The sequence below is a fragment of the Phascolarctos cinereus genome, unplaced genomic scaffold, assembly GCF_003287225.1.
Source record: "Phascolarctos cinereus isolate Bilbo 61053 unplaced genomic scaffold, phaCin_HiC Scaffold_4;HRSCAF=312, whole genome shotgun sequence".
NCBI classification, from domain to species: domain Eukaryota; kingdom Metazoa; phylum Chordata; class Mammalia; order Diprotodontia; family Phascolarctidae; genus Phascolarctos; species Phascolarctos cinereus.
The window spans coordinates 220093394-220120119 of NW_027555847.1; the positions used below are offsets into that span (position 1 = coordinate 220093394).

At 39.6% G+C, this 26726-nt stretch overlaps 1 protein-coding gene across 4 annotated transcripts in view; it reads right to left on the minus strand.

Annotated features, from left to right (window-relative positions):
• MAD1L1 (mitotic arrest deficient 1 like 1) overlaps positions 1-26726 on the minus strand; it is an 860690-nt gene that overhangs the window by 400758 nt on the left and 433206 nt on the right. For all 4 annotated transcript variants that reach the window (XM_020975224.2, XM_020975225.2, XM_020975228.2 and 1 more), the window contains one exon: positions 3888-3944. In XM_020975224.2, the coding sequence (XP_020830883.1) occupies positions 3888-3944 (57 nt within the window). The remainder of the gene's footprint in view (positions 1-3887; positions 3945-26726) is intronic.

A 26726-nucleotide genomic window follows, 5' to 3' on the forward strand; every position in this document is an offset into this window, starting at 1 on the left:
CCATATCCTGTAATCACACATTAAGGGCTCCAAAAGAGAGGTGGCCTGGGAGAGGAATACCTAATGCACTTTTCACATAATATCGGCCTCTAGAGCTATTCGTGTTGGCGTCTTCTCTGACCTCTACTACCCTGTAACCTTCGTGAGACTTAATTCAACTTGCTATTTCTCCTGGTTTCCAGGAGAGCACTCTGCACAAAGTAGGCACTTAATAAATGCTAGTGGAATGTACTGTCTTATACCCTATTGTGCTGCACCATTTCACCAAATCTGTACCACTAAAGGTGAGGATAAGGAAGGGAACAGGGCAGAAGAGGGAAGGGGAAAGAAAGCAAGGATCAAACCTAAGTCCTAAGCTGATTCTGTCATCTAGCTCACCATTTAACCCTGGCAAGATATTTTATCTCTTTATATTCAACAATTCCTCCAACCATAATGAGGTACTTGGCTACAGGAACCCTTTCTCCCCACTCCCCTCCACATACTTGACATTTAACTTTCAGCATACTCAATGATACGTCAGAAGGTACTTGATCATTCTACTAGGCCAAGTCATGAGGGGCTGGCAGGGCTTGGATGGGGCAGCAATTTATATATGCAAGTCATAAACGGATGCCACTAGACTCAAAAGTATGTCCTAATAAATCCAACACACAACCCATCATATTCAACTGATTAGAGCTTAATCTGTAATCCACGGAGACAGAGTCAAGGGCCTCTTCAAATCACAGCAACTTAGCCACCCAATGATCTACTGGTGGTGCTGTCTCCAAATCTGTGGTGTGTGGCATCCAAAAAAGACAAGGCACAATGGCAGCAGCCTGTGCCCTCTGTCTCTTGACCCCCTGGCCAAAGAAATAGCATCAAAAGACTTACTGATTTCTTTTTCTCTAAAACTTAAAGTAAAGCAGTCAGCTAATTGGATGCCATGTAAGGCCTCTTTAGGAGGCTGGGGATTCCAGACTCAAGGACATCTTTAGGGGCAATTTCTGAAATGTTTCTAACCACACTCCACATCCTTCTCATGTGGTTAAAACAAATTCATTTCTAATTCTTCTTGGCCTTGCGCACATTACAGGAAACAAGGCCCTTGGGCATGTTTCAATTCAGGTCAACATTCAGAAAGAGATGCATGTTGACATACACAACATCGGGATCTCCCCAGGGTTTTTTTTCAAATGGATGCAGCAGTCTTCAAAAAACACATCCCTCTCCAGCTTCTTTAAAGTCAATAGAAAATAAGCCCTACATTTATATGGCCTCAAAACCTGGTAACGAATGAATTACTGACACAGTCAGAATCTAGGAATGAGGAAGTCACAGGACAGAAACCTAGATGAGACATGAATTGGCTCTTTGTCTAAAACTGTCCTTACTCCTAAATTTTATCATATATTAACACCTCAATTAACTACAGTAAATAAGGGAAGCAAAAGTATAGCCAATTTGGGATCAGAGTTAATCTGATAATTCTCTAAATTTGGTTTTAGAGTAGGGGAATAGATACATTCCGGTAGACACATGAATAACCTGTCAGAAACTTTCCACTTCCCGAGTGTCAACAGTTTACATTGTTGTTTGTCTTTCGTTCTCAAAGAGGACCATGACATCAGGAAGATGATGCTATGACTTGCAAGTGAATTGGATTGAAGTACAAGGTCACCAGCCTCACTTTTTCCTCCTCAGCAGTTTACAAGCATGAGGTGGATGGTGGAGGAAGGGGTGGGAATGACTATGCAAAGTGCAATGACAAACAGATTCATGCATTCACCTCCATTCATTGTGGAATTTTGTGAATGCAGTAATTTCACTTATTGTAGAGGAAAACCTAAGTGGTTAAAATCAGAATTGCATGCAAAAATGACAAATTATAATAGAATAAATGAAACATGTTCAGGGTATTTTTCCCAAGAAAATGTGATGCTGCATATGAGCATTTAAAATGTGAGCACCAGGACCAAACACTCAACACAGCTCAGATATTTAAAAAGACAAATCAAAGCACACTAGTAAAGCTCTACCTTTAAGCTTACTGGAAGTCTCTGATGACATCCTAAGCTTACAAAGAGAGCAAGTGAACTTTTTGGTACTGGCTAAGAAAGAGGATGGTGGATCAGTGGAACAGATTAGGTACACAAGATACAGTAGTAAATGACTATAGCAATCCACTGTTTGATAAAGCAAAGACTCCAGCTTCTGGCATGAGAACTCATGGGAAAACTGGAAAATAGTGTGGCAGAAACCAGGCAGAGATAAACACCTCATACCATATACGAAGGTAAGGTCAAAATGGGTACATGATTTAGACATAAAGGGTAATACTACAAGCAAATTAGGAGAGCGAGGAATAATTTACCTGTCAGATCTATGGAGAAGGGAAGAATTTATGACCAAAAGAGAGATAGAGAACATTATAAAATGCAAAATGGATGATTTTGATTACATTAAATTAAAAGGGTTTTGCACAAACAAAACCAATGCAACCAAGATTAGAAGAAGGAAAGCAGAAAGTTGGGAAAGCATTTTTACAAGTGTTTCTGATAAAGGCCTCATTTCGCAAATATACAGAGAACTGAGTCAAATTTATAAGAATACAAGTCATTCCCCAACTGATAGATGGTCAAAGGATATGAACAGGCAGTTTTCAGATGAAGAAATTGAAGCTATCTATAGTCATATGAAAAAATGCTCTAAATCACTAGAGATTAGAGAAATGCAAATTAAAATAACTCTCAAGTATCACCTGACACTCATCAGATTGGCTAATAAGACAAAACAGGAAAATGATAAATGTTGGAGAAGATGTGGAAAAATTGGGACACTAATGCATTGTTGGTGAAGCTGTGAGAGCAATTTGGAACTAGGCCCAAAGAGCAATCAAATTGTGCATACCCTTTGATGCAGAAATATTACTCACTAGGTCTGTATCCCAAAGAGGTCATAAGAAAGGGAAAAGGACCCATATGTACAAAAATATCTATAACAGCTCTTTGTGGTGGCAAAGAATTGGAAACTGAGGGAATGGCTGAACAAGCATATGAATGTAATGGAATACCATTGTGCTATCAATAATGATGAGCAGGTAGATTTCAAAAAAAAACATGGAAAGGCTTCCATGAACTGATGCTGTGTGAAATGAGCAGAACCAGAACACTGTACACAGTAACAACAACATTGTGCGATAATCAACTATGATCTACTTAGCTCTTCTCAGCAATACAATAAGCTAAGACAATTCCAAAAGATTCATGACAGAAAATCCACATCCAGAGAAAGAACTATGGAGTCTGAATTCTGATCAAAGCATAATATTTTCACTTTTTTTTTTGTTTTTTTGTTTTTCATTGCTTTTCCCTTTTGTTCCGTTCTTTCACAACTAACGCGGAAAAATGTTTAACATGATTGCATACATATAACCTATGTCAGATCACTTGCCGTCTTGGGGAAGGGGAGTGAAAGGAGGGAGGCAGAAAAACTGGAACTCAAAATCTTATAAAAAATGAATGCTGAAAACTATCTTTTCATGTAATTGGAAAAAATGAAAAACTATTTACTAAAAAACACAAAAAACAAAAACAAAGAGCAAGTGGAGCAAAAAGACATATTATGAAGGAAATCTGCTGTTCTCATTAACCCTTTCAAACCAGACAAACAAATCGAAGGAACAAAGGCTCAGGATGAAGGAACAGCAAAAATAATCTTGTCAAACTACAAATCTTTTGCCGAATAAGAAGGGGGATGGTATGCAAAGAAATCTTTTGACCTGTTTGGGCAAGGTTGGCAACTCTCCCTCAAGTAGCAAAAAATCACTGAGCAGGACTGAATTGACATGCTGGGGAACAAAGGTTTATCATAACAGTACATGGCAGAAATGCACGCAGACTTACCATTTCAGCTCGCTCTTTCTGATTCCCCAATTCTTCTAGGGTTTGGGATAGTTGAACCTTCAAGAAAAGGAGAGTAAAGGGTTAAAGAAAAAGCAAGCCAGTATCTGTAAGTTACTATACTTACTGACTGGACCTTCCCACAACTTTTACCTTCAAGACCTTTAGAGCTCCTTAAAAAGTAAAGTAGTACCATTTAATTATATTTATATTGGAACTCAGGCGACAATGTGGTTCAATGGAGACAAGATCAAAAATACCTAGGTTGAAGTCCTGGCTCTCATACTTGACCATGGCCAAGTCACTACTCTTGTATAAACCTTAACTTTCTCTATGTCAAGTGGGGATAATAATATTTTCCATGGAAAAGTCTTTAAAAACAAAATAGAGGAATTTATATTTTATCCTAGAGGCCAAAGGGAGTTACCACTGGAGTTTATTGAATAGAGGAGTGACATACTGAGATCTTCAGCTAAGGAAAACCACTCTAGAAGCTTTGTAGAAGACAGATTGAATGGAGAAGGGAAACTAATTAGGAGATCACTGCAACAGTTCAAGTGAGAGGTGAGGAGAGCCTGAATTAAGTGGTAACTGTGTGAATAAAGAGAAGAGGCCAGATGCAAGAGATGTTGTGGAGACAGAAATGCCAGGATATGGCAACTGATTGGATGTCTGGATGCCAACATTACCAACCTGGGAGATTGTAAGAAGGATACTGCAATTAAGAGGAAAAAGGTAAGTATGAGAAAAAGGTAAAACTGGGAGGGAAAAATAATGAGTTCAGTTTCAGACGTGTGGAGTTGTCTATGAGATATCCAATTAGAAATGTTCAGTTGATAATTTATGATGTGGGATCAGTGAATCCTCAGCAAGAAATGACAACAAAGCCCATAGGAGCTGATGAGGTTACAAAGAGACTAGGGAGAGAATGCCCAGGGTACAATGTTGGAGTTCATTAACAGTTTGGGATGATACAGCAAAGAAGATTGAGAAGCAGCAGTCAGACAAGTAGAAGAAGAACCAGGAAAGAAAAGTGCAGGAAAACTCAGAGGGAGTATCCTGCAGGAGAAAGTGGTTAATCATGTCAAATGCAGCAGAGAGGTCAAGGAGGCTGAGGACTGAGAAAGGACCATTAGATTTTGTAATTAACAGATCACTGATAATTTTGAAGGGAGCAATTCCACTTGAGTGATGAGGTTGGAATCCAGAAGGCAAAAGGCTAAGGAATGAGTAAGAGGAAATGGGGGCAATAAGCTACTTTCAGATGTTTGACTTAGAAAGAGAGTAAATAAACAGAATTGTAACCCTGAGTTGTCTACTGCTTAGCATGATATAAGATGTCAAAGGCCAGGAAAGTTCATCATCATCACCACTGTCTAAGCTTCCATATACGTCCAGCCGACCCTATGGAAAACTTGGCAATGCATACCACCATGTACCCTTGAATAGAAAGTTTCAGTGCCAAATGGAGGGGCATCAATAGGACTCCTACAGTACGTCATGGGGAAGAAATGGACACAAATAGGAAGTCTCAGAGACTGTGAAAGGAAAGGAAGATGATACTTTACTACTAGGGATGGGATCCAGATGAAATCCTGATGAATGAAAACTCTTCAGGGAGAGAATGAAGTGAGGAGAAATCTGCGGGTAGAAAGTACTTCACTCGCCTCCTGATGTACTAGGCCCATAACAAGCATTTAATAGAGACCTCTGTTTAATTAGTAATAATTTTAGACACACACAGTAAAAACAAGGCCTGTGAAAAATACCATAGTAGATTGTTCCTATTTGTTTCTTTGTGCCACTGTAGAGTTCCTTGAACTTTACAGGTATTTTGTTTTCTACCCTTCTGGTAATACTTATTAAGATATACTTTGTAATAGTTATTTGTGTATATGTCTTACCATCCTTACTAGACTGTAAGCTGCATGAAGACTAGGATGGTGCTTTATCCCTCTCAGTGTCCATACAAACACAATGCTTTGTACATAAAAGGCCTTAATAAATGCTTACTGAGTGAAATTATTTGGCTTAAATAACTCATTTCATATAACTTTTGAAAAGATTAACAGCAAACAAAATCCAAGCAGAATGTTTCTCTCATACAAATAAATACTCTTGCTATACTTGGATATTCATTAAAATCTCACAGCTACATCTCTGCACTGCAAGAGCTAGGTCTTCTAAACACTGAAAGTAAAAGTAGACAAGAACTGTTGACCATACAGAGCAATAAAAAAGGAAAAATATTAGCTACAAAAGGAAATCTCACTGAAATAATACCAAATAAAACAAAAAGACAAACCCCAAACTACCCATCTAAGACTTCAACATGTAGTCTGGTGAATACATGGCTGAAACCCTTCAAGCAAACATCGCAATAATACACAGTCCCACCGGCGTCAGTCTCAACTCTCAGCAGAAGGCACCAAGAAAGTCCCTGGTCTTGGCTGTGAAAAAGCTGCAACAATAGCATGTTATTAAAACACTTTGAGTTCTGACAAGATGGATGTGGTTTTAGCATAAGCCTAGAACTGAGTGTGAGGAAATTAAATACTTTCAGTAAACATGCCTGGAGATGTTGGATTTGGATAGGAAGGTGGGGTAAGAACAAGGGAGAGAGGAAAGATTCAGAAACAAAAAAAAATAATAACATTTCCACAAGGTCTGATGCTAGAGCACCAAAGGGACTGTCTGTAAATTCACTGGCAACCTGAGAGTAAATTTTGCACAAATATTTAATCAGGGAGAATTATATCAACACCAGGGCAGCCAGGGGAAAAAAAAAGACAAACAGAAAGGTAATACAAAGCATATTTTTGGCAAGTGTGTTTGCAAAAGATTTCCTTTAGGGTAAGAAATAGCTTTTTTTCCTAGGGTGGACTAGAAGAGAATGAATGTGTTAGAGTAAGTCCTTAAGTATATCTAGGAGGCTTATCACTGCATGAAGAGGTTTTGAACCTACAACTTCTTGTGCTAGCAGCAAGAGAACATAATCACTATAACACTTCATTCTCGATGTTTTACAGGACTAGGCAATGTCACTGCAAGGCAGTGAAATGAGGGCAGAGGGAGTGTTTAATCCTACAGAAGTATTTACAAATTCATTAATAAGCAAGTGCTAAACAGCTAAACTCACTAACCCAAGCTCGAGACCCATGCTGTATCCAGTCCCTGCATTGAGTTTTCTCCCAGGAAGTAGAAATACACACACACACACACACACACACACACACACACACACACACACACACATCCATATGTTTATTTAAGCAACTGACATCTTTTAAAAACCTGGAAGTGGTCCCCATTTTTACTTGCCTCCAGAGTTTTTATGCCACAACAGAAATCCTATCTCATAATTTTAGACACACACAGTAAACTTTATTTACTTTTAAAACTCTATATATACACACACAGAGTAAGGGGAGGAAAAGAATAAAAATTTTAAACAGAATCACACTTCCTAAGTGAATGTGGTAAAGACAACTAGTAGCGTTGCCTTCTTAAACAGATTCAAGGGGTAAATTCTAACCTTACAGAAACCTTACCTGGGGTCACTCAATCTAGCCCCTTTTTACTCTCAATGTGATTCTGAATTCTAGACTACCAATCCGTTCAGTAGCAAGATGCCACCAGTCAAAAGAGTTGACAGCAATATTCCAGCTAAACTGCTGGAAAATGTAAATTAATCAACAACAGCATGACAGACACACGTTTTTAATTAGGAAGGAGAAATTAGGCTTTGAACTTACTAAACATATCACTTAATCAGAATGCTTCTGAAAACTTGCCAACCACCACAGAACATAAGGACACATTCAGGTAATAGGGAAAGGTATACAGATATAAAGCTTCTAGAACCCAGTTTCTCTGATCCAAAGGGCTTCCTTTACAAAAATAAAGTTTCATTTTAACATTCCACAAAACCCATCACTGTTTACCAGTGAAAATCACACACAATTCCTCTCTTCATTTTTGACTCATGTGAATCAGCAGTCACATTACAGGATGGGAACTCAGTGAAAAAGAGGGGCTGGTTCCACCCATCTTCCACCCTAGAAAATTTCTTCTGTTCTACACTCAAGTGACTAATGCAACAAATACAAGGAACCAAAGGAAAGGGGCACTGACAAAAAACATTTATAAAACTACTTATTTAGGAAGCAGCTAGGTGGCACAGTAGATAGAGCACCAGCCCCAGATTCAGGAGGACTTCAAATCCAGTCTCAGACACACAACACTTACTAGCTGTGCAACTCTGGGCAAATCATTTAACCCTACTGCCTAGCCAAAACACAAAAACAAGGAAAAAAAACTACTCATTTGAAAGAGTAGGGGTAGGGAAGGGAGGCAAAGTGTAGAGAAGGCACAGTCTTTGCCTCCAAGAAGCTTCCCCTTCAGTTTCCACTTTTTGCTCTCTTTTGCCATCCACTCAGGGAAATGGTATCTCTAATGAACTCTTTCTGCTTAAAGATCAGCAAGACTTAACCATGATCTTCTTTTTCTCAGTAGTATTTTATTTTTTCCCTCCATTACATGTAGAGAAAGCGTTAAGCATTCATTTTTGTAAAGTTTTGAGTTCCACATTTTTATCCTTCCCTCCCCTTCCCCCTTCCCAAGACAGCAAGCAATATGATATATTATAACTTATATCATATATATAATATATATATTATATAATACATAATATTATAACATTATATGATATATACATTATATAATGGACAATCATGTTAAACATATTTCCATGTCAGTCATGTTGTGAAAGAAGAATCAGAACAAAAGGGGGAAACCATGAGAAAGACAAAACAAAAAACAAAAAGTGAAAATAGTATGCTTCAATCTGCATTCAGATTCCATGGTTCTTTCTCTGGATTTGGTTAGCATTTTCCATCATGAGTCTTTTAGAATTGTCTTGGATTATTGTATTGCTAAGAAGAGCTAAGTCTATCAAAGTTAATCATCACATGGCCATGATCTTCTTAACTGAAGTGTTTCAGAGACTGAAAAATATACCAAGACACCTGTCACTAACCCAGGAATTATGGAAGAGGTGACCGTTAGTGAGACAGTGGAAAACACTACAGAGTAAGGACCCCAAAAAAGGAGCCCCTTACCTGAACTGGAGAATGAAATGGAATTGGATCAGCAGCCAAAATCTGTTCCCTACAGACTGTGTTTTAAAGCTTTCTTTTTTGGATATATGAAAACAAAAATCACCTTTGTCACCCACAAACGTGAAGGTCAGCATGGTGAGAAGCCCATTAGTAGCCTTGGTTGCATCTCTTCAAGGTTGTAATGCAGGAAGAGAGTTGACCAAATGGCTGTAATCATGACAAATAATACAGAAACCAGAAAGATATTTCTGAGTTTTTCAGCTTTCTTCCTCATGCCCTTTGAGGTATTGCTTTTCCTTAAACATCTTCCCAACACAATACTTGTGACTGAGTGGGAAATATTTCACACTCTCAAAAGCAAACGTGGAGGAGGTTGTGGAGGGGAGGGAAAAAGACACAGCAGCTGATACTGTGATGTGAATCACAAAGATCAAGAACACTGCTGCCAGCTAAGCGGTATGTGGGTGGCAGTCACACGGACAAGAAGCTCAGACTTAGAGACCAGAGCTTGGTCAGGGAGGATTATTAAGGCACAGAAGCTTAATGAATCAACCCATTACAATCTGTTCATTATAAAACAGGTGGTTAAATTGTTCACCTCAACAGCCCCAAACCTCCAGAAAGGGAATGGCAGCCAATGGACCTACATGATAAACAAGACATTCAAGGGAAAGAGTCATTCACAGCAATAATTAAGCTCCACAGCCCTTAGTGAACAATATCTTTCTAACCTTCTCCCCCCATCACTCTACAATGAACAGATCTAAGTTCACCCTGCTGAACCCACAGTAATTCAATTCACTGTTCCACATTCAGGCACAGTCACAAAATAGGTGTGCAATAAAAACTCAATACCAACAGCTTGGAGCAGTGGAATTGAATAATTATACACACAAACACTGAACACACAAAAATACCGTATGCTTTTAAAAGTCGTACACCTGTACACGTTAGAAAGGTGAGCCCACCTGTTCTGCCTTGAGAACAGGGAATCTGGGCGTAGCAGAGATTTTCCGCCCAACAACAGTGCTCCATCAGCAAGCCTGATGAATGGCTTTTGCTTTTGAAGCACAACTTGCAAAAGTCACTATATACAGAAAGTTGCTGTTCCCATAGCAACCCTATTCACTCACATTCCAGGCACTGGAGGAATTGAATTTAATAACCTAACTGGTAATGCAAAATGAGTAAAGCACATTTAAATTGGAGAATTTAAATGTTACTTTACCAAAACAGCCTCCATTTAATTTCCTGGTCTGGGCTTTTTCTTTCCCTTCATTTGAAAGAGAGTCAGTATTCGAGGTTCTTCTTTTAATCATTATTACAAAATTAAGGAGTACCATACTTATTTCCTAGAAGTGTTCCCTCTTTCAAATTCAGCAAACAGATATTTATTGAGTGCCCACTATATACAAAAGGCCATGCTGTTGTTTTGGGGAACACAAAGAATGGAGGAGGAGCAATTTTGAATGAAAGTGCAGAAGTGGGAAATTAGGGGCATATTCTCTTTGAGAGGAAAGGAAAGTGAAGCTGGTGGAAGTTTTCAAATCTGATTTTAAACATTAGTTTTATTTGCGTTGGCTAAGATTTACAGAAAAGGTAGATGGCAATGACACTGCGTTTTGTAATCGGGAATCACAATAAAAGCACTAATACGCAAGGAAAAAAGAAGTGGTCTATTTTACAGTGACAGAATGACAAATTATAACATCGTTGCACCAATGGTCATTCTGAGACAACTGTAACTATTTTCCAAACTAAAAAATAGTTGCTCTGGAGTCAAAAGAACTGGAGTCAAATCCTGCCTCTGCCAAACCTTAGGCCAATCACTAAACCTTTTTGGTTCTCAGCTTCCTCAGCTACCAAATGGAGGGGTAGAACTAAATGACCTTTGTGATCTCTTTCTGATCTAGATCTGTAACTTTGTTAATCTATAAGTAAAGTAATACAAATTTTTTTTTCCTTACCAGATGTTGGGGGGGGGGGAGGAAAGCAATTTTCTTTTATTGTGGAGAATTTGATCACAGAATCACAGACCTGGAAGATACTTTTAAATTCATTTAGACAGATCCCTTCATCTTATATATGAGGAAACTAAGACCTAGAAAGATTAAGTGATTTACACAGTGTCATATAGTTAAGTCTGTCAGGATTTGAACACAGGTCCTTTGACTCTAATTCAGTGCTGACTCCACTGCAATCACCCTGGTCCTTTTGGGGAGGAGGGAAAGAAATGCCAAGGAAAGGTCAGACATTAGTTCTTCTCCAGGGCATGGTCAAGTCTGATGGACAAGCTCATCTCATCAGTTACTACAGAAGCAATACCTGCTACATCTGCACACTACCTGAAGTGCTCAACGTACTTTAAAAACAGTTATCTCACCTGATTCGCTACAACAGAGAATAAGAAGTCACTGTCCACAACTTTACAATTTCAGTTTTACAACTGAGAAAACTTGAGGCTTCAGGAGCTTAAATGACTTCCCTGAAGTCCCAGAGCCAGAGCTATTAAGTGTTTGAGGTGGGGTTCATACCTGTCTTTTCTAGGCACTTTAGGCACTATGACATTCTGCTTCTAATATATAGCTTGGAATACAAAAAAAGGAGGTGAGTGGAAGACTTAAAAAAGTGAGAGGGGATAAGAGAGTAGCCCTTGGATCTGGGAGTCAGCTGGCAATAGGAAGATTCCCAGAGTTAGGGGTACTGGACATGGCCCAGTAATCACTTAATGTGGAATCACAGGTCATTTGTACAGGTTAGAAACATCAGTGCTCCAGGATCCACTCAGGTTCACGTTTCTGATCTGAGAACCTGAGTAACTTGGCCCAAACTATAGAAAATATACAGGCCTCCCATTTTTCCCAGGTAATATCTTTACAGAGTTTTTGAAATACAAGCTAAATGTCTAGTAGAGTCAAATTACTGTACCTGAAGATTATTAATTAAAGGCTAAAGTGAAGAGAGAAATCTTTAATAAGGCTTTTCCCCGCCCTGTCATGTTAGTGGACATCAGAAGAAGACATAGCTGAAGGGCAGCTGGGTGGCACAGTGCATTGGCCCTGGAGTCAGGAAGACCTGAGTTCAAATCCTGCCTCAGTCACTTGACAGTAGTTGTGTGACCCTTGGTAAGTCACTTAACCCCACTGCCTAGCCCCCTCCCCCCCCAAAAAGACATAGCTGATTGGATGTGTATGTGACCCCTGGATATGCGTATCTATAGTATGATACTAGATTACGTATGTTTAAATTAACTTTTTGTCAAAATAACTGTAATTTTTGACATTATGCATGGTCCTTTTAGATCACATGAAGTTTGATTTGCAGACATTTCTATACATTAACTTGTATATGTGGTTGTCTCCTTAATAAACAGCCTGACCACAAAAAAAAAAGAAGACATAGAAGACATATATCATCAAACGTGCAGATTTCACAAAAACAAAGGAATCACAATTGCCAGAGATTTAAAATTACCTCCATGGGCTGACACACAAGACTAAGATCAGAAAGGTGAAATTTAACAGGGATAAATTTAAACTCCTGAATTCAGATATAGCTTGAGAAAATTAACTGAGTAAGAATAGGAAAAAGTTGGCTACACATCAATTCATGTTGGCAAAAAGTATGAGCTTAATAAAAAGCTTAATATGACCCAAAAACAGTATGATGTGGCTGCTAAAATTGCAAATCCAGTCATAGGCTACATTAATAAAAGTATAATCTACTCATCATGGGAAACAAAGGTACCATTGTATGTCACTCAGAAGACAGAGAAGAATATCTTCTAATCTAGGCCTCGTGTTTTAAGACCAACAAACTAGAATATTCCAGAAAAGGTTTAATAAGTCTAGAAACCATGTCATACAAAAGTCTGGTTAAGGAGCTTGTGATATTTGTCTGGAAAGGGACATGATCATGGATGGTCTTTTAATATTTAAAGAAGAGGATGTAGACTTGTTGTTTTTAATTGCTCCAGAAATGGCTAGGATTAATAATAGGGATAAGGAGGAGGCAGATTTTTGCTCAATGAACTTTCTAACAATCATAGCTGTCTGTAAATGGGGGAGCGGAGTGACAGACACATTATTTCCCCTTTGTGAATTTCTTGCTCTAGTCAAGGTGGTCTCCCTAGTAATATTAATTCAATGCCAAATGCCAACCCTTACCTTTTTCACATCCCTCCCTCCAACCAGGAATGGCCCATTCTCTGTATTCCAATTGTTACCCATTTACCAAGTCCCACTCCAAACCCCAATTCCTACATAAAGACTTCTTCAGCCAATCCAACCCACAGTGATTTGCCTCTCCAAACTACTCATCTGTCACCTCCTTCTCTTCTGTTGCTTGTATGTCAGCTTCACAACTAAATATGAAGTCTTTTAGAGGAGGAACTGTGTGAGAAGACACTCAATAAATGTTTGCTTATTGATTAGAATCAGTGTGTTTGATTTACACTATCTAAAATCCCTTCTTCAAACTGGCACACGTGGAAAATACCGCCTGAAAAAAGAATCATTTCCCCCTCGACTCACATGCAGGTTAATACGAGGCAACACACTACTACTGTCTGGCAACCTCTGAAGTGTCTGCTTCTCCATAAATGTAGTAATCTGCCCAGGAGCATCCAATACAGACAGTGAGTACATCCAGTGGTAATCTAGCACTCCTGGGATTAGCTCTGTAACAATCACCACCTACCAGGGAATCAATCACTCCCTACTAATTTTCAAGCAACTCGTGACTGGAACCCAGCGGGACGTCCAGTTCCTGCTGGAAGCTTTAAGGATTTTGGTACTATACCAAATACTATAGCTAGAATTTACTGTAAATACATAACTCCTGAAGCAACTGGAAGTTGGAAATTTTCAATATTCTGCTGGCCTGATGAGAAAACTGCTGTATAAAGTGGTCTCCAACTCTATCCTGATCACAATGTGAGAAAACAAAAGACTTTAAAAAAAAAAAGGTTTATCACAGAAAATTCTTTAAGTCAAAGAGGACCAGGCAGAAAGGGGGCTAAACTTCAAATGAAAGTAGTATAAATTCCAGGCACAAGTAGTAGTATAAAGAAGCCAAGATGCTGATTTTTAAGGCAAGTAAAGGCCTGTTATATTTTAAATGTAGTGGCAAAATGCCACCCCCAAGTGTGAGATATACAGGCAGCTGGCAAACTAAGGGGGCGGAAAGGATTTGAGTAATGCAGGGGAACTCAGATATTAAATACATGTTGTGATACTTGAAGAACTACAACTGAGATGTTGGAATCATAGTCATAATTACTAATGATACAGAGAAAACACCTGTGAGTTATGGACTCCTGTCAAATTAGGGTCAAAATTCAGAGCAGAATAGAAGGGAAAGGAGGAAGTAGAGAAGAAGGAGGAGGAAAGGGAAGGAAATAGAAAGGAGGAAAAGAGGGGAGCAAAGAGGATGAGAAGAGGGAATGGACCAAAGAGATGGGGAAGAAGAAAGGACAAAGAGGTGCAGACAAGAAACAAATGGAGAAGAAAGGGCATAGGAAAGAAAAGGAAAGGGAAAGGGAAATGAGAAAAAAGATAAAGAAATTTTAAAAGGAGAGCAAAAAAGTAAGAGATGTGGAATGGAAGAGATGAAGAAAGGAGGAGAGAAATGAGAGAAAGAAAGAAGGGAGGGGGAATGGAAGGAAAAGCAGAGGAACAAGAGAAGAAGAAAAGGGAGAAGAGACAGAATGAGGCAGAAGGAGAAAAGAAAAAAAGAAGAGAAAGAAGAAAGAGAACTAAGGTAGAAGCAGTATAATAAACCAAAGCAAGGTCTGGAATTCCTCAATAAAGTCACTAACCCAGATTTCTGGGGCAGCAGCTATCTGCCCTCAGCAACACTGTTCTAAAAGTCAGTCAGGCAATAAATATTTATTAAATGCTAATTACTTGCTGGGCACTGTGCTAACTGTAGGGGATACAAAGAAAGGTAAAAGACAGTCCTGGCCCTCAAGGAGCTCACAGTCCAACGTGGGAGACAATGATTAAAACAAGGATTCACAAACAAGCTACAAGGATAAATTAGGAAGAATCAACAGAGGAAAGGCACTAGAATTAAGGGGGATTAGGAAAGCCCTTATATTGGATTTTAGCTAGGGCTTGAAGAAAGCCAAGGAAGCCTCAAGGTAGAGATGAGGAGGGAGAGTGTTTCAGACACGGGCCATAGTCAGTAAAAATTCCCAGAACGGAGAGATAAAGTTTACTATTCAAGGAACAGCAGGGGAGCAGTGACACTGAGGAGCAGAGAATGCCTGTGTTGGGGGGATGTGGCAGAAGGGTGTAACGTATAAAAAGACCAAAAAGGTGGAGTGGGAAAGCCAGTTGTGAAGGACTCTGAACTTCAAACAGAGGATTTTGTATTTGACCCTGGAGGTAATAGGGAGCCACTGGAGATTTTTGAGTAGTGGGGTGATATGGTCAGATCTGCAGAAGATCACTTTGACAACGGAGTGAAGGATGGAGTGGAGTGGTGTGGCACTTGTGGAAGCGAAGCCAACCAACCAGGGGTGAGGTGATGGGGGGTCTGCACCAGGGTGATGGCAGTGTCAGAGAAATGATTCTTTTTTTCTCTTTATCATAGCTAACGTATATTCCCTTCTCTCCACTAACACAGCCCTCACCCTAATTCAAGCCTTCATATCCTCTAATAGGGATCATTGCAATGACCTCCTAATCAATTTCTCCTCATTTCAACTCCTCCTCTCCAGAGCTGCCAAAGTGATTTTCCTAAATTGTAGGTCTAAGACTACACCATCCCTAGTAACCTCAAATGGCTCCCTATAACTTCTGGGTGAAATATAAATTCTTCTGCTTAGAATTTTGAATTTTACATCCTGGTCTCCTTTTGTCTTTCCAGCCTTTTCACGTAGTATTCTCTTCAAGATCTCTAGAGCTTTTGGCTGTAGCCAAATCAATTTACTTGCTGATGCTCACACATTACTCCATCGTCAATGTCTAGACATCTGCACTGAATACTTGTCACTCCTCCTTCGTTTTTGAAGAGAACCAATGACACGGGGTGAAGCGTTAACATGTGCATGACTTGGATTTAAGTGAGGCAGAGCTGCACAAAGTCATCAGCCTCACTCTCTCTTCTAAGTCATCAAAGTCCAGTAGCAAAGCAAAAGTCAAGACAATTGGTGATGGCCCAGAATGCAGTGGATAGCTTCAGTGTCTTCAATGTCTGATCAAGCTCTAAACATTCCACAGCTACTCTTTCAGCTGCCTTCGTGGCCATTGGAACAAATTGTTGTCATCTGCCCATTCCACCAGAGGAAATATCCACATGCTCAGGGTAGACATCCTCCTAACTCATTGACAGGTTTGAGGCCTGTTGGCTACCCTCAACCTGCTTTAGCCCATCTGTCGAGATGGTTTTACTGGGGTGTGGCTACTAGGTATGTCATAGCTTTTTGGAGCCACAGGTGAGAATTGGGTGGTAAGTGGACACCAAAGGTAGATGAGGAGCTCTGAAAAAGGTTTCAGCAAGTCCTCACATCAGAGGTACTAATCCTTTCTGAATATCCCATACACCCATTGGGCACTAGGTAGTACAGTGGATACAGTCTCAGGCTTGTAATCAGGGAGACTCATCTTCCCGAGTTTAGATCTGGCCTGAGACATTTAATAGCTGTGTGATCCTGGGCAAGTCATTTAACCCTGTTTGTCTCAGTTTCCTCATCTGTAAAATGAGCTGGAGAAGAAAATGGCAAACCTCTCCAATATTTCAAATGGAGTCATGAAGATTCAGACAAGACTGAACAAACACAACACAAACCAGGGCTTGAGGTGTTCCCAATACTGGGAATTCAAACCTCTATCCTCACAAAATCCCTAGCTTTGTTCCAAGTTCTTCTCAAATGTGATCTCCTACAAGAAGTCTATCCTTCTATCCTGATTCCCTTAGTCTCTAGTACCCTCCCTGGGAAATACTTTGGCATCTACTTGGCATTAATTTTACATTTACCTTTCTGTATAAAGATTACTAGAATGGAAACACCTTTGAGGGCAGGATTGTTTGTTTTGTCTTTGTATCTCCAGCACCTAACCCAGTTCCTGGTACATAATAAAAATGTAATAGATGCTTAATGAACGAATGAATCATCATTTTTATTCTATTTTATTTAGCGAAAGATGTGCAAAGTAGCAAATTTCAAAGACTTGATGTAGCATTTTTACAATAATGTTTATTTGCCAACACAGCAACTGCTTTGAGTGGCTCCTTATAACAACAACGACAAAAAAATTTATTTAAAGTATTCCTCTACCTCAGCTACATTAGTCTCTTCATATAAAGGAAGGGGTGAAATACGTGAGAAGAAGATGCACAGAGGTTCCTTTTCCCTCTTGTCTCCAAATATACATAGACAAGAGAGGAAATTTAAAATTTTTCCATCAATCAACAAAATTTTGATAGTGCACCCATTTTAAAACTAGGAGGGATTCTAAACTTCCTAGCACTTTGCACAGAATCTTTTTTTATGCACTTAACATTCTCTCTATATTTTAGTGTACTTATCTGTGGATTTGTCTCATTTTTCCTACCAAATTTAAACTCCTTGGCAGGGAGAATGTTGCCATACTGCTTTCTACACAAGCCTGACCTTTCTATGGCTCTCTATGTACTCCTAGCCTAGCTCATGCACCTCAATGAAGGTTTATTAAATGATTATATGATACAGAACTTGACCTTGTAAACTGAGGCTATTCTTTCCTAAATTAATATAAATGAAACAATTAAATATTAAACTGCATAGTACTAGCTATAAAGTTCAGAGAAAGCCTGGAGTAGTCAGGGATAGCTTCACAGAGGAGAAAAGGAGTTGAATTAGAGATTGAAATACAAGTAGGATTTAGGTTAATGGAGAGAAGGAAAGAGAGTGTTATATGCAAAGGAAATAGCTTGAGCTATAATTCTGTAGTTTCTGAGCTGTAGGGGTGCCATAACAGGATAGCAATACCAAGCTATGATAGACAAAGCACTTATTAAGTGGTTACTATTTGTCAAGTACTGTGCTGAGCACTGACACAAAGAAAAGTATGCTAAACAGTCCCTGCCTCAAGGAATTTATATTTTAATGATGGAAAATAACAGATAAAACAGGAGATGAAAAGCTGGGAGCCTGGGGGTGTGGCAGGGGGACGGAAAAGGAAAGAAGAAAGAAGAAAAGTATACACATGCATGGAGATATCAGGGGAAAGTTGATGAGGCCCAGGACCAAGCAAGCCAGGCCAAAGCTGGCCCATCAAATCCCAGTGGGAGTTCCAGAAGTAGTGATGGCCCGAGTTCAAGAAGCGCTATGGAAAACAGCCTATCCTGAGAAGGATTTGAATGGTTTCTCACTTAAGAGGAAGTATGATATATGAGAAGGAGCACTAGTCATCTGTAAAACGAGGGGGATTAAATCAGATGATCTCTAAGGTCCCTGGCCAACTCTAACCCCTATGCTCCTATTCTTCTTGATCCTAAAGAACAGAATTGCAGTTTGTGGATAGAAGTTATAGACAGGAAAATTTTCATTCAGTATAAAAAAGAAATTTCTAATTGCCTGGTCTACAAATATACAAATGGAACGCATAGACTGTGAGTTCACGACCAATAGAAATGTTCAAACAGAAGCTAAATTCAGTTATTCCAACTTCCAAGATTCTCTGAGTCTATTCAGTCCAATTCACCAAACACTTATTAAGTTCTTTTTATGTGCCAGGCACTATGTTTTTTTGGAGATACAAAAACAAAAATAAAAACAGCCCTTACCCTCAGGAAGTTTAGATTCTGCTGAAGGAAAACAATAAATACAAATATACAAAATATTTTTTTAAAATGTATTGTTGGAGGGAATGCTGCCAATGGGGATGTGGGGCCACAAGTAAGGTTTTATGAAGGGGGTGACACTTGAGCTGAGCCTAGAATGGGGCGAATGATCCCAAAAGTCAGAGTAAAGAGGGAAGGAAATCATTCCAGGAATTGGGATGGGGGTGGGGAGACAGACTGATGGACTGCTGAACCCTCCATATATCCTACCTCTTGGCCTCAGGTTTTAGCTCTATACTGGAACTCCACACAATTTCACTCCACCTCAGTTACTCACAGGACTAGTCATACCTCAGTTCTCACCATCATCCATAACTATGCACCCTCCAGTATTCTGAACTCTGAAATTTCCCTTTCTGATAAAAATCACCTATCCACATTTCCTTCTTCCCTTCTGCCTCATTCCTTTCATAAACCTAGTCTTCATCATCATTGCAAAATCTCCAGTCCTTCCATACCTCTGTCTTCTCCTAATTCATCACTATGGCTCACTTTGTCCTCTACAGGGTCTTGGCCCTCTAACTGACCCATTCAATTACACACTGGCATTGGCCTTTGAATTCCTTGGCCAAAGTGCTGAGAATAGAACAAAGGATAACAGAAACAAAGGTTCGATTGTCATCCATGCCTTGTCAAATCTCAAACCTGGATCATGATCACCGTGCACATCCCCTACTCAATCTCCCCTCCCTAACCAGTTCTCTTCCCTCTCTCCCTTCCTACTCTGTCCCTCCTTCCCTCCCTCTTCATCTCTTACCCTCTTTCTGCCCCCTCACCTTCCTGCTCTTGCTCCTACTATAGTCAAAAACTCTCCATCCCATTCTTGAAAAATACCCTTTATTTGCTCATGCCATCCTTTCAGCTTATGGTGCTATATCTCTCCTGCCTTTCACTACAAAACTCCTAGGAAAAATTGCCAATATCCTTTCCCTCTACTTCTTTATCGCCTACACACTCCTCAGTTTTTTGTAATTGGGCTTCACATATCTTTACATGAAAGAAACTACTCTCTCCAAGGTTACCAACACAGTCACCTGCTAAATATGATGGCATCTTCCCAGTCTTCTTCCTCCTTCTATGGCTTTTTGCACTGCTGGTAACCCCATACCCCTGAATACTCTTTTCTCTGAGGGCTTCCAAGCCATTACTATCTCCTGGTTCCCCTCCTACTTGTTTTATTATTCTCATTCTCCTTTCTGTATCATCAACTATCTCCTGTTCCTTTAGCAAGGATATTTCTGTAGAGTCTGATCTGGGCCCTCTTCTTTTTTCCCCTCTACACTTCCTCTCAGAGTTCTCATCAATCAATCAATCAACATTTTTTAATCTCCGAAGGGTTCAATAATTATCTTCATGTAGCTTACTCCAAAATCTATATACCCAGTCCTAATCTCTCTTGAACTGTAATCATACACTTTCAGCTGCCTAACGGCTATTTCCTCCTGGATATCCCATAAGCATACCAAACTCAACACATTTAAAATAGAACATTTCTCTCCCTCCTTCCACTATTCCCTCTCAAACCCACAGCTAATTGAAACTTTCCTATTTCTATGGAGGACACCCACATCCTTCTAAGCACCTAGAAAGCTAACTATGTAGTTAGCTTTGACTCTTACCTTTTCCTCATCTGCCACAACTAATCTAGTCAAGCCTGACCAATTCCACCTCCACGTCACCTCCCATATCTGTTCTTTTGTCTCTAATCACACACCCATCATCCTAGTTCAGGCCCTCACTGACTATTATCAGGACTCTGGTAATAGCTTCTCTGCCTCCATTTTCTCCCTCTGAGATCATCCTCCACATAGCTGCTAAAAGAAATCTCTTAAGGCATATCTTATATCAAATCTACTCAAAAATCCTTAGTGACTTCTTTCTGCCTACAGTATAAAACAAACAAAAAATTAGCCTGACATTTAAAACCCCCAACATTCTGGTTCCTTTTAATCTCCTTTAATATTATTCACCTTCACATACTCTATGATCTAGCCAAACTGGATTATTAAACTCTTTCCTGAATTCAATACTTCATCTCTCACCTCCATCATCCACAAGAGAAATTCTTCCTTCCTCAAATCTACCCACTTAGAATCCTTATCTTTTCTCAAGACTTATTTCAAGTGACACTTCCTCCATGAAGCCTGACACTCCAGTTAGTATTTTTTCTTTCCTCAATCTTCTTTCTACTACATCTATTTGTAAACATTACATACAGCACTCCCACCCCAACTCTTTGCATAGTGTCATGTACAATTAATACTTAATGAATGTGGGGCAGCTAGGTGGCACAGTGGATACCGCACCAGCCCTGAAGTCAGGAGGACCTGAGTTCAAATCCAACCTCAGACCAAACACTTGACATTTACTAGCTGTGTGACTCTGGGCAAGTCACTTAACCCCAATTGCCTAAAAAGTAAAATAAAATAAAATATAAAATACTTAATGAATGTTTGTTGGGTTTAATTTAATCAGATAGCCAGTCAGTGTATTTCTGAGTTATATAGACAGGAGTTCTGACATAGCTGACAGCCATTAAAAAAAAAAAGCTTTTCTTTATACTATTGTTTAGCATTCAAAACCATAACTAGGTTTACTAATGTCATGTTTTCATCACTTGAATTAACAGTCCAGGAAGGTCTAAAATAAAGTCATAGATTCGTACAAATAAATAGCTAAATAAGGTTTGATGTAAGTAACACCATTTAGGGCTCTAAAGGTCCTACTCATCAGAGTCTGCGGCCCATTTGGAGAAATCTGATTCGGTTGCTTTCACTTCTAGATGGGCTGATTGGTGTTTGGGTTCAAGGCTAGCTATTCTTCTAGGGCAACCTTAGCACTAACCTCCTCCCCACAAAAAAAGCAATTCTTCTATCAGATTCACTAGTAACGTTATCTACACATTTTTGAGGAGAAGCAGAGGAGAGAAAGAAACAATGGAGAAGAGAATATGAGGTGAAATGAAGTGGGACAAAAAATGAGGGAAAAGAAAAATATTTCTTAAGTATGACAGCAACTATAAAATACAGTGATCAAAGATACATTCTTCAGAAATCTTCCTTTGATTTGCCAGAAAACTGAAATGTCAGTTGGTCAATAAGCATTGAAAGTACCTACTGTGTGCCAGGCACTGTGCCAAGTGCTATGATCCCTTATTTCTATAAACTCTAGAGAAAAATCACCATGAATACATACAATATAAACAATGAATTTGGAAATCACAGTAATATGCATGTTATATATCTATATAGTTAATGCTAGGCCTTAATCTAATATTTGAATAAACATCTGCATGGGAGGATTTTTGATCTTTTTAAAAAATTGACTCCAAGCTCCTAGATGGTGGTAGCTATACTGTTTCCTCAACTGTAAAACTATAAAGGCTATTGTTTGATAATGAAAGCATAAAATTCAATTCAATAAGAGCCTATCACATATAAGGCACTGTGCTAGGCATTGGGGATATGATGACAAAAATGAAACAATCCCTGCTCCAGCTGCAACAAATACACGAGGAAATAAAAATTGCCTACAAAGTAATGTATAACCCATAACCCCTGCCTCTTGCTCTGGGCTCACATGGAATGAGTTTGATTGCGAGGAGTGATGCAAAAACATACTATTTCTTTGGCTTGTCACTGCACCCACACAGTCTATCATCTTCAAATGTAGCTCATACTCAGTCAGCCACTAAATAATCATTAAGCACATATGTACCAGGCACCATGTTAAATGCTGGAAATACAAAGAAAGAAAAAAGACTGTCCTGAATGAGCTCACAATAAAATCAAGATGATGATCAAGACTGTATCCAAATTAGTGGTACAAATAGAACAATGGTATCTGGTCTAGTGGAAAGAGCATTAGACTAAGAGGCAGGGCAAGCGTATGCTTGGAAAAACACTATGGGACCTCAAGTAAGTCACTGAAAGTTCTTGGCCTGAGACTTCTCTTTTGCAAAATGAAGAGATGACACTAAGACCAAATGATCTCTCAAATTTCTTTCAACACTGACACTTTTGGTGTCTATGATATGTATTTATAATTTACCCAGTGCCCTTGGAAGAAAGCTCCCAAATTTGAGATACTACTCTGCTTAAGCCCAGACAATATACTGACATAAATTTGAAGTTTCATGATAAGAAAACAAAATTTTAAGTGCTTCATACAGTGCTTGCCACCTATTCAATGAGTGCTTGATAGATCCTGTTCCTTTTCCCAAGTTGATGTGATGTGAAAGGAGAGCCAAGGTAAAGAATCTGTAACACGCCAATGTGCATGCTCCTTGGGCTTATGGGAAAGAGAAAGCTGACCTTTAAGAAAGAGGACACATGTTGAGTGAAGGGTTAAGATACCCCAGGCTGAAACAAATATCCTTGAAATGAGTCAGATATCCTTGGTTCAGGGGTGGAGAACCATGTCTCCAGGTAGAGGTGGGAGCTCAGATGCTGCTGTGTTTTCATATGGAAATCCAATGATTTGTAAGATCTATTCATAAGTAGAGAAAGCATCTGTTTAAGTTTCTTTCTTGCTAAACTCTGCAGTGATATCAGAAAAAGGAGCTCACAAAGCACCTGATTTATCCCTGATTTTTCCTTGGGATGTTCATTCAAATTATGGTGCTGCCGGCTAAGCAGAAAAGTAGACAGTTCAGCACTGTCCACTAGCAGCCCTGTTTCTCCCATAAAGAATGATGACTCTGTTCGAGCCATTCAAAATATGCAATGGACACTGGGGAGGAAATTGGGTGTCAAATGAGATAGGGGTTTGCTTCTGCTGGCCTTGATATCTATGGGAGGATAAACACCCAATTAAGCGACTCGGAAAAAGGGCTAAAAGAGATGAAGAGACAAGAGCTTCCAGTTGACAAGTGGCTCTCTGGTTTTGAGAGTCTCCACATGTCTTTCCAGATCTTTCCCAGCCATGTCTCTTACATCAATGAAACCACAGGCCTACTTCGCATTTATTAAACACCTGTGTACCCCAGCACTAGGCGATATACAAAAGCAGCTAGTACAACATCAGCTTCCAAGGAGCTTACACTCTAATACCGGAGACAAGGCATAGAACAACATATCTAGCTGCCATAAAGCAACTAGGTAATAGTACCTAAGGAATTCTTTAATGGTACCGTGTCCTGAAGAAGGAAAAGAAACTCAACTAGGGGTGGCATCACAGAGAAAAGTAAGACTATTGTTAGACCCTGAGGGATAGAAAGATTTTAAATTGGTAAAGAAGAGAATGGTGCTAACCAGTTAATGGAACGTCGGAGGTGTACTGTGAGCCAAAGACAGAGTCAGCCAAGAGATTAGCCATTGTTTTCTTTTACTTGTGCTATATGCTAATATAAGGGCTGCCATCTTCAAACAGGCTAGTGAGATCATACTCAAATGAGGTTCATTCATCTTCTGGGTTAGCCTAAAAATTCTGACAGGGAGCAAGAGGAAGAAATGTGAAATTCTGAATCCTGAACAGATTACTTAGTCTAAGAGTTGAAAGAAGGTCTCTGGGAAAATACTCAAGCTAGAGGTTAAAAAAAAAAAGCAGATTAAGTATGGATCTAATAAGATGCTTACTTGTGGTCTCTAAGGAGAAAGACACTTGACTCCAGAGAATTAAGATACATCTGTGAAGTGAGGGTCTAAGAGTTGTGATATAGGTTAGAAAGGCTACAGAAATCCCCAAAGGATAAAAGGTCAAAGGATATGAACAGGCAATTTTCATAAAGAAATTGGAGCTATTAAAACCATATAAAATACTTCACATCACTAATAATTAGAGAAATGAAAATTAAAATGACTCTGAGGTTTCACTTCACATTCATCAGATTGGCAAAGATGAGAAAAAGGGAAAATGTCAACTGTTGGAGAGACTGTGGTTGGAAAGACACACCAGTACGCTGCTGGTGAAGCTGCGAATTAATCCAGCCAATCTGGAAGGTAATTAGCAACTAAGCACAAAAAGTCACTAAACTGTGCATGTCTGTAGATCCGCCACTACCACAATGAAGCTTATCCCCAAGGAGGTAACATAAAGAGGGAAGGGATCCAAAGATGCAAAAACATTCACAATCGCTCTTCTACTGACAAAAAGCCGGAAGCCAAGGGGAAGCCTAAAAATTCAGAATGACTGAATGACACAGGAGCGAAAGAGATGGGTTCCCATGTAGTGGGAACCCCTTGGGGAAGCATAATCACTGTCCAAAGGGTTCAAGCCAAAACTTCTTTAAGGGAACCTTAAATAAATAACTGCACAATCATGCTACAAATACATCTGTAACAACAAAACACTCATGGGCACGTGGGAAGCTGAAAACACCTTTCTATGTGAGGAACTGAGGGAAGTAGGAGAATAGAATAACAGACTGTTAGTGTAAGAAGCTAAGATAATTCAGTCCAATCATCTCATTCTACAGATGAGGAAAAGTGTGATTGAGAGAGGTTAAATGACTTGTCCAAAAAAACAAAGCAAGTTAATGGCTACATCTAGACTAGAAATAATTCTCCATGGTTCAGCACTCCTTCTGTTACATCATGGTGCCAATCCAAGAAAAATGGAGACTGTGTTCTCTCCATGGTGGCACCATGTGAGGGGGAAGAGGAAACCTGAAGCCCCCCAGGACCCTTCTCCTGTGTGTTTCATCTAGTCTGTCATAGGAAGAAAATATATAGTGGACCATGAGAGTGGGGCCTGCACTGGATACTACAGTTTACTAGCCTGGTAGCTGCAGAAAGCCTCTCAGGCAGGCCTGCACAACATGCGGCCTGCAGCCCAGATGTTGTGCGACCTGCCCTAATGGAACTTCACATAGCCAGTTTTGCTGAGGGATTTGCATTTTCGCTGGCCACCTGAAATCCTTTGGCAGGGCCCCAAGTAGAATGGGCTGTAAGCAGCCCACAATGTCATGTAGGCCTGCTCTAAGGTGTGGAGAAACTGTGAGCCAGGTGGTCTAGAAATTCTGTGTGGCAAGTGGCTATAAGCAGGAGGGCCTATTATTTGGCATGATTTACACTGAGTAAAGAAAAAATATGCACGTATGCATGCACACACGCATGCACGGCGCGCGCGCGCACACACACATCTCTCTCTCTCTCTCTCTCTCTCTCACTCCCTCACTCTCTTTGTAAAAATTACCCATGGACAGAAGTTGAGGGGTTCTGGATATTGATGCTTTGGGAATTTCTGGGGAGCTCTTTACTACTTTTTCAAAGCACAAAAAAATTGGCTAAGTGGTTACTCCTTAGAATAATACTTCTGATAAAGCAGGTTCTAATGATAATTATAGTTCATATTTCAATCCAATTTATCATCATTTATTAAGCACCAACTCCAGACCAGGCACTAGGTGCTAGGGATACAAAAACAAAAATGAAAAATCCCTTAAGAAGCTAATAATTGGGGGTAAGGAGGTTAGAAAAGGGAAGAATATATCCACAGAAAATTAAATACAAAATATATGCACAGTAATTTCTGAAATAATGAAAGAGTAGGTAGAGTAGGACTGGGACATGGGATGGATAAGACTGAAATGGATGGGTAGGACATGGTAGTCAGGGATGGGAGCTCGGGCATTTGCAGCCCATGATTCAGAATCACAAGGATTTTGAGTGGAACCATTAGATAACAGAATGTCCTACCCCTTTCACACTAGAAATGGTAATTTTGATTTGATTATTCATCCCTGGGAAAATGGTAGAAAGTGTATGTTATGTGTCTGGCAGCAGGAGGGGAATGATGGAGGAAGGAGGAAGCAGCACATATATGCACAGCACCAATGCAGACAGCAATTCCCTGGTCCTATCTAATGGTCAAGACAGAGTCATACAGTACGGTGGCCTAATTTACATAGGATTTTATAGCTATACAGTCCTTAATATCCATTAGCTCACTT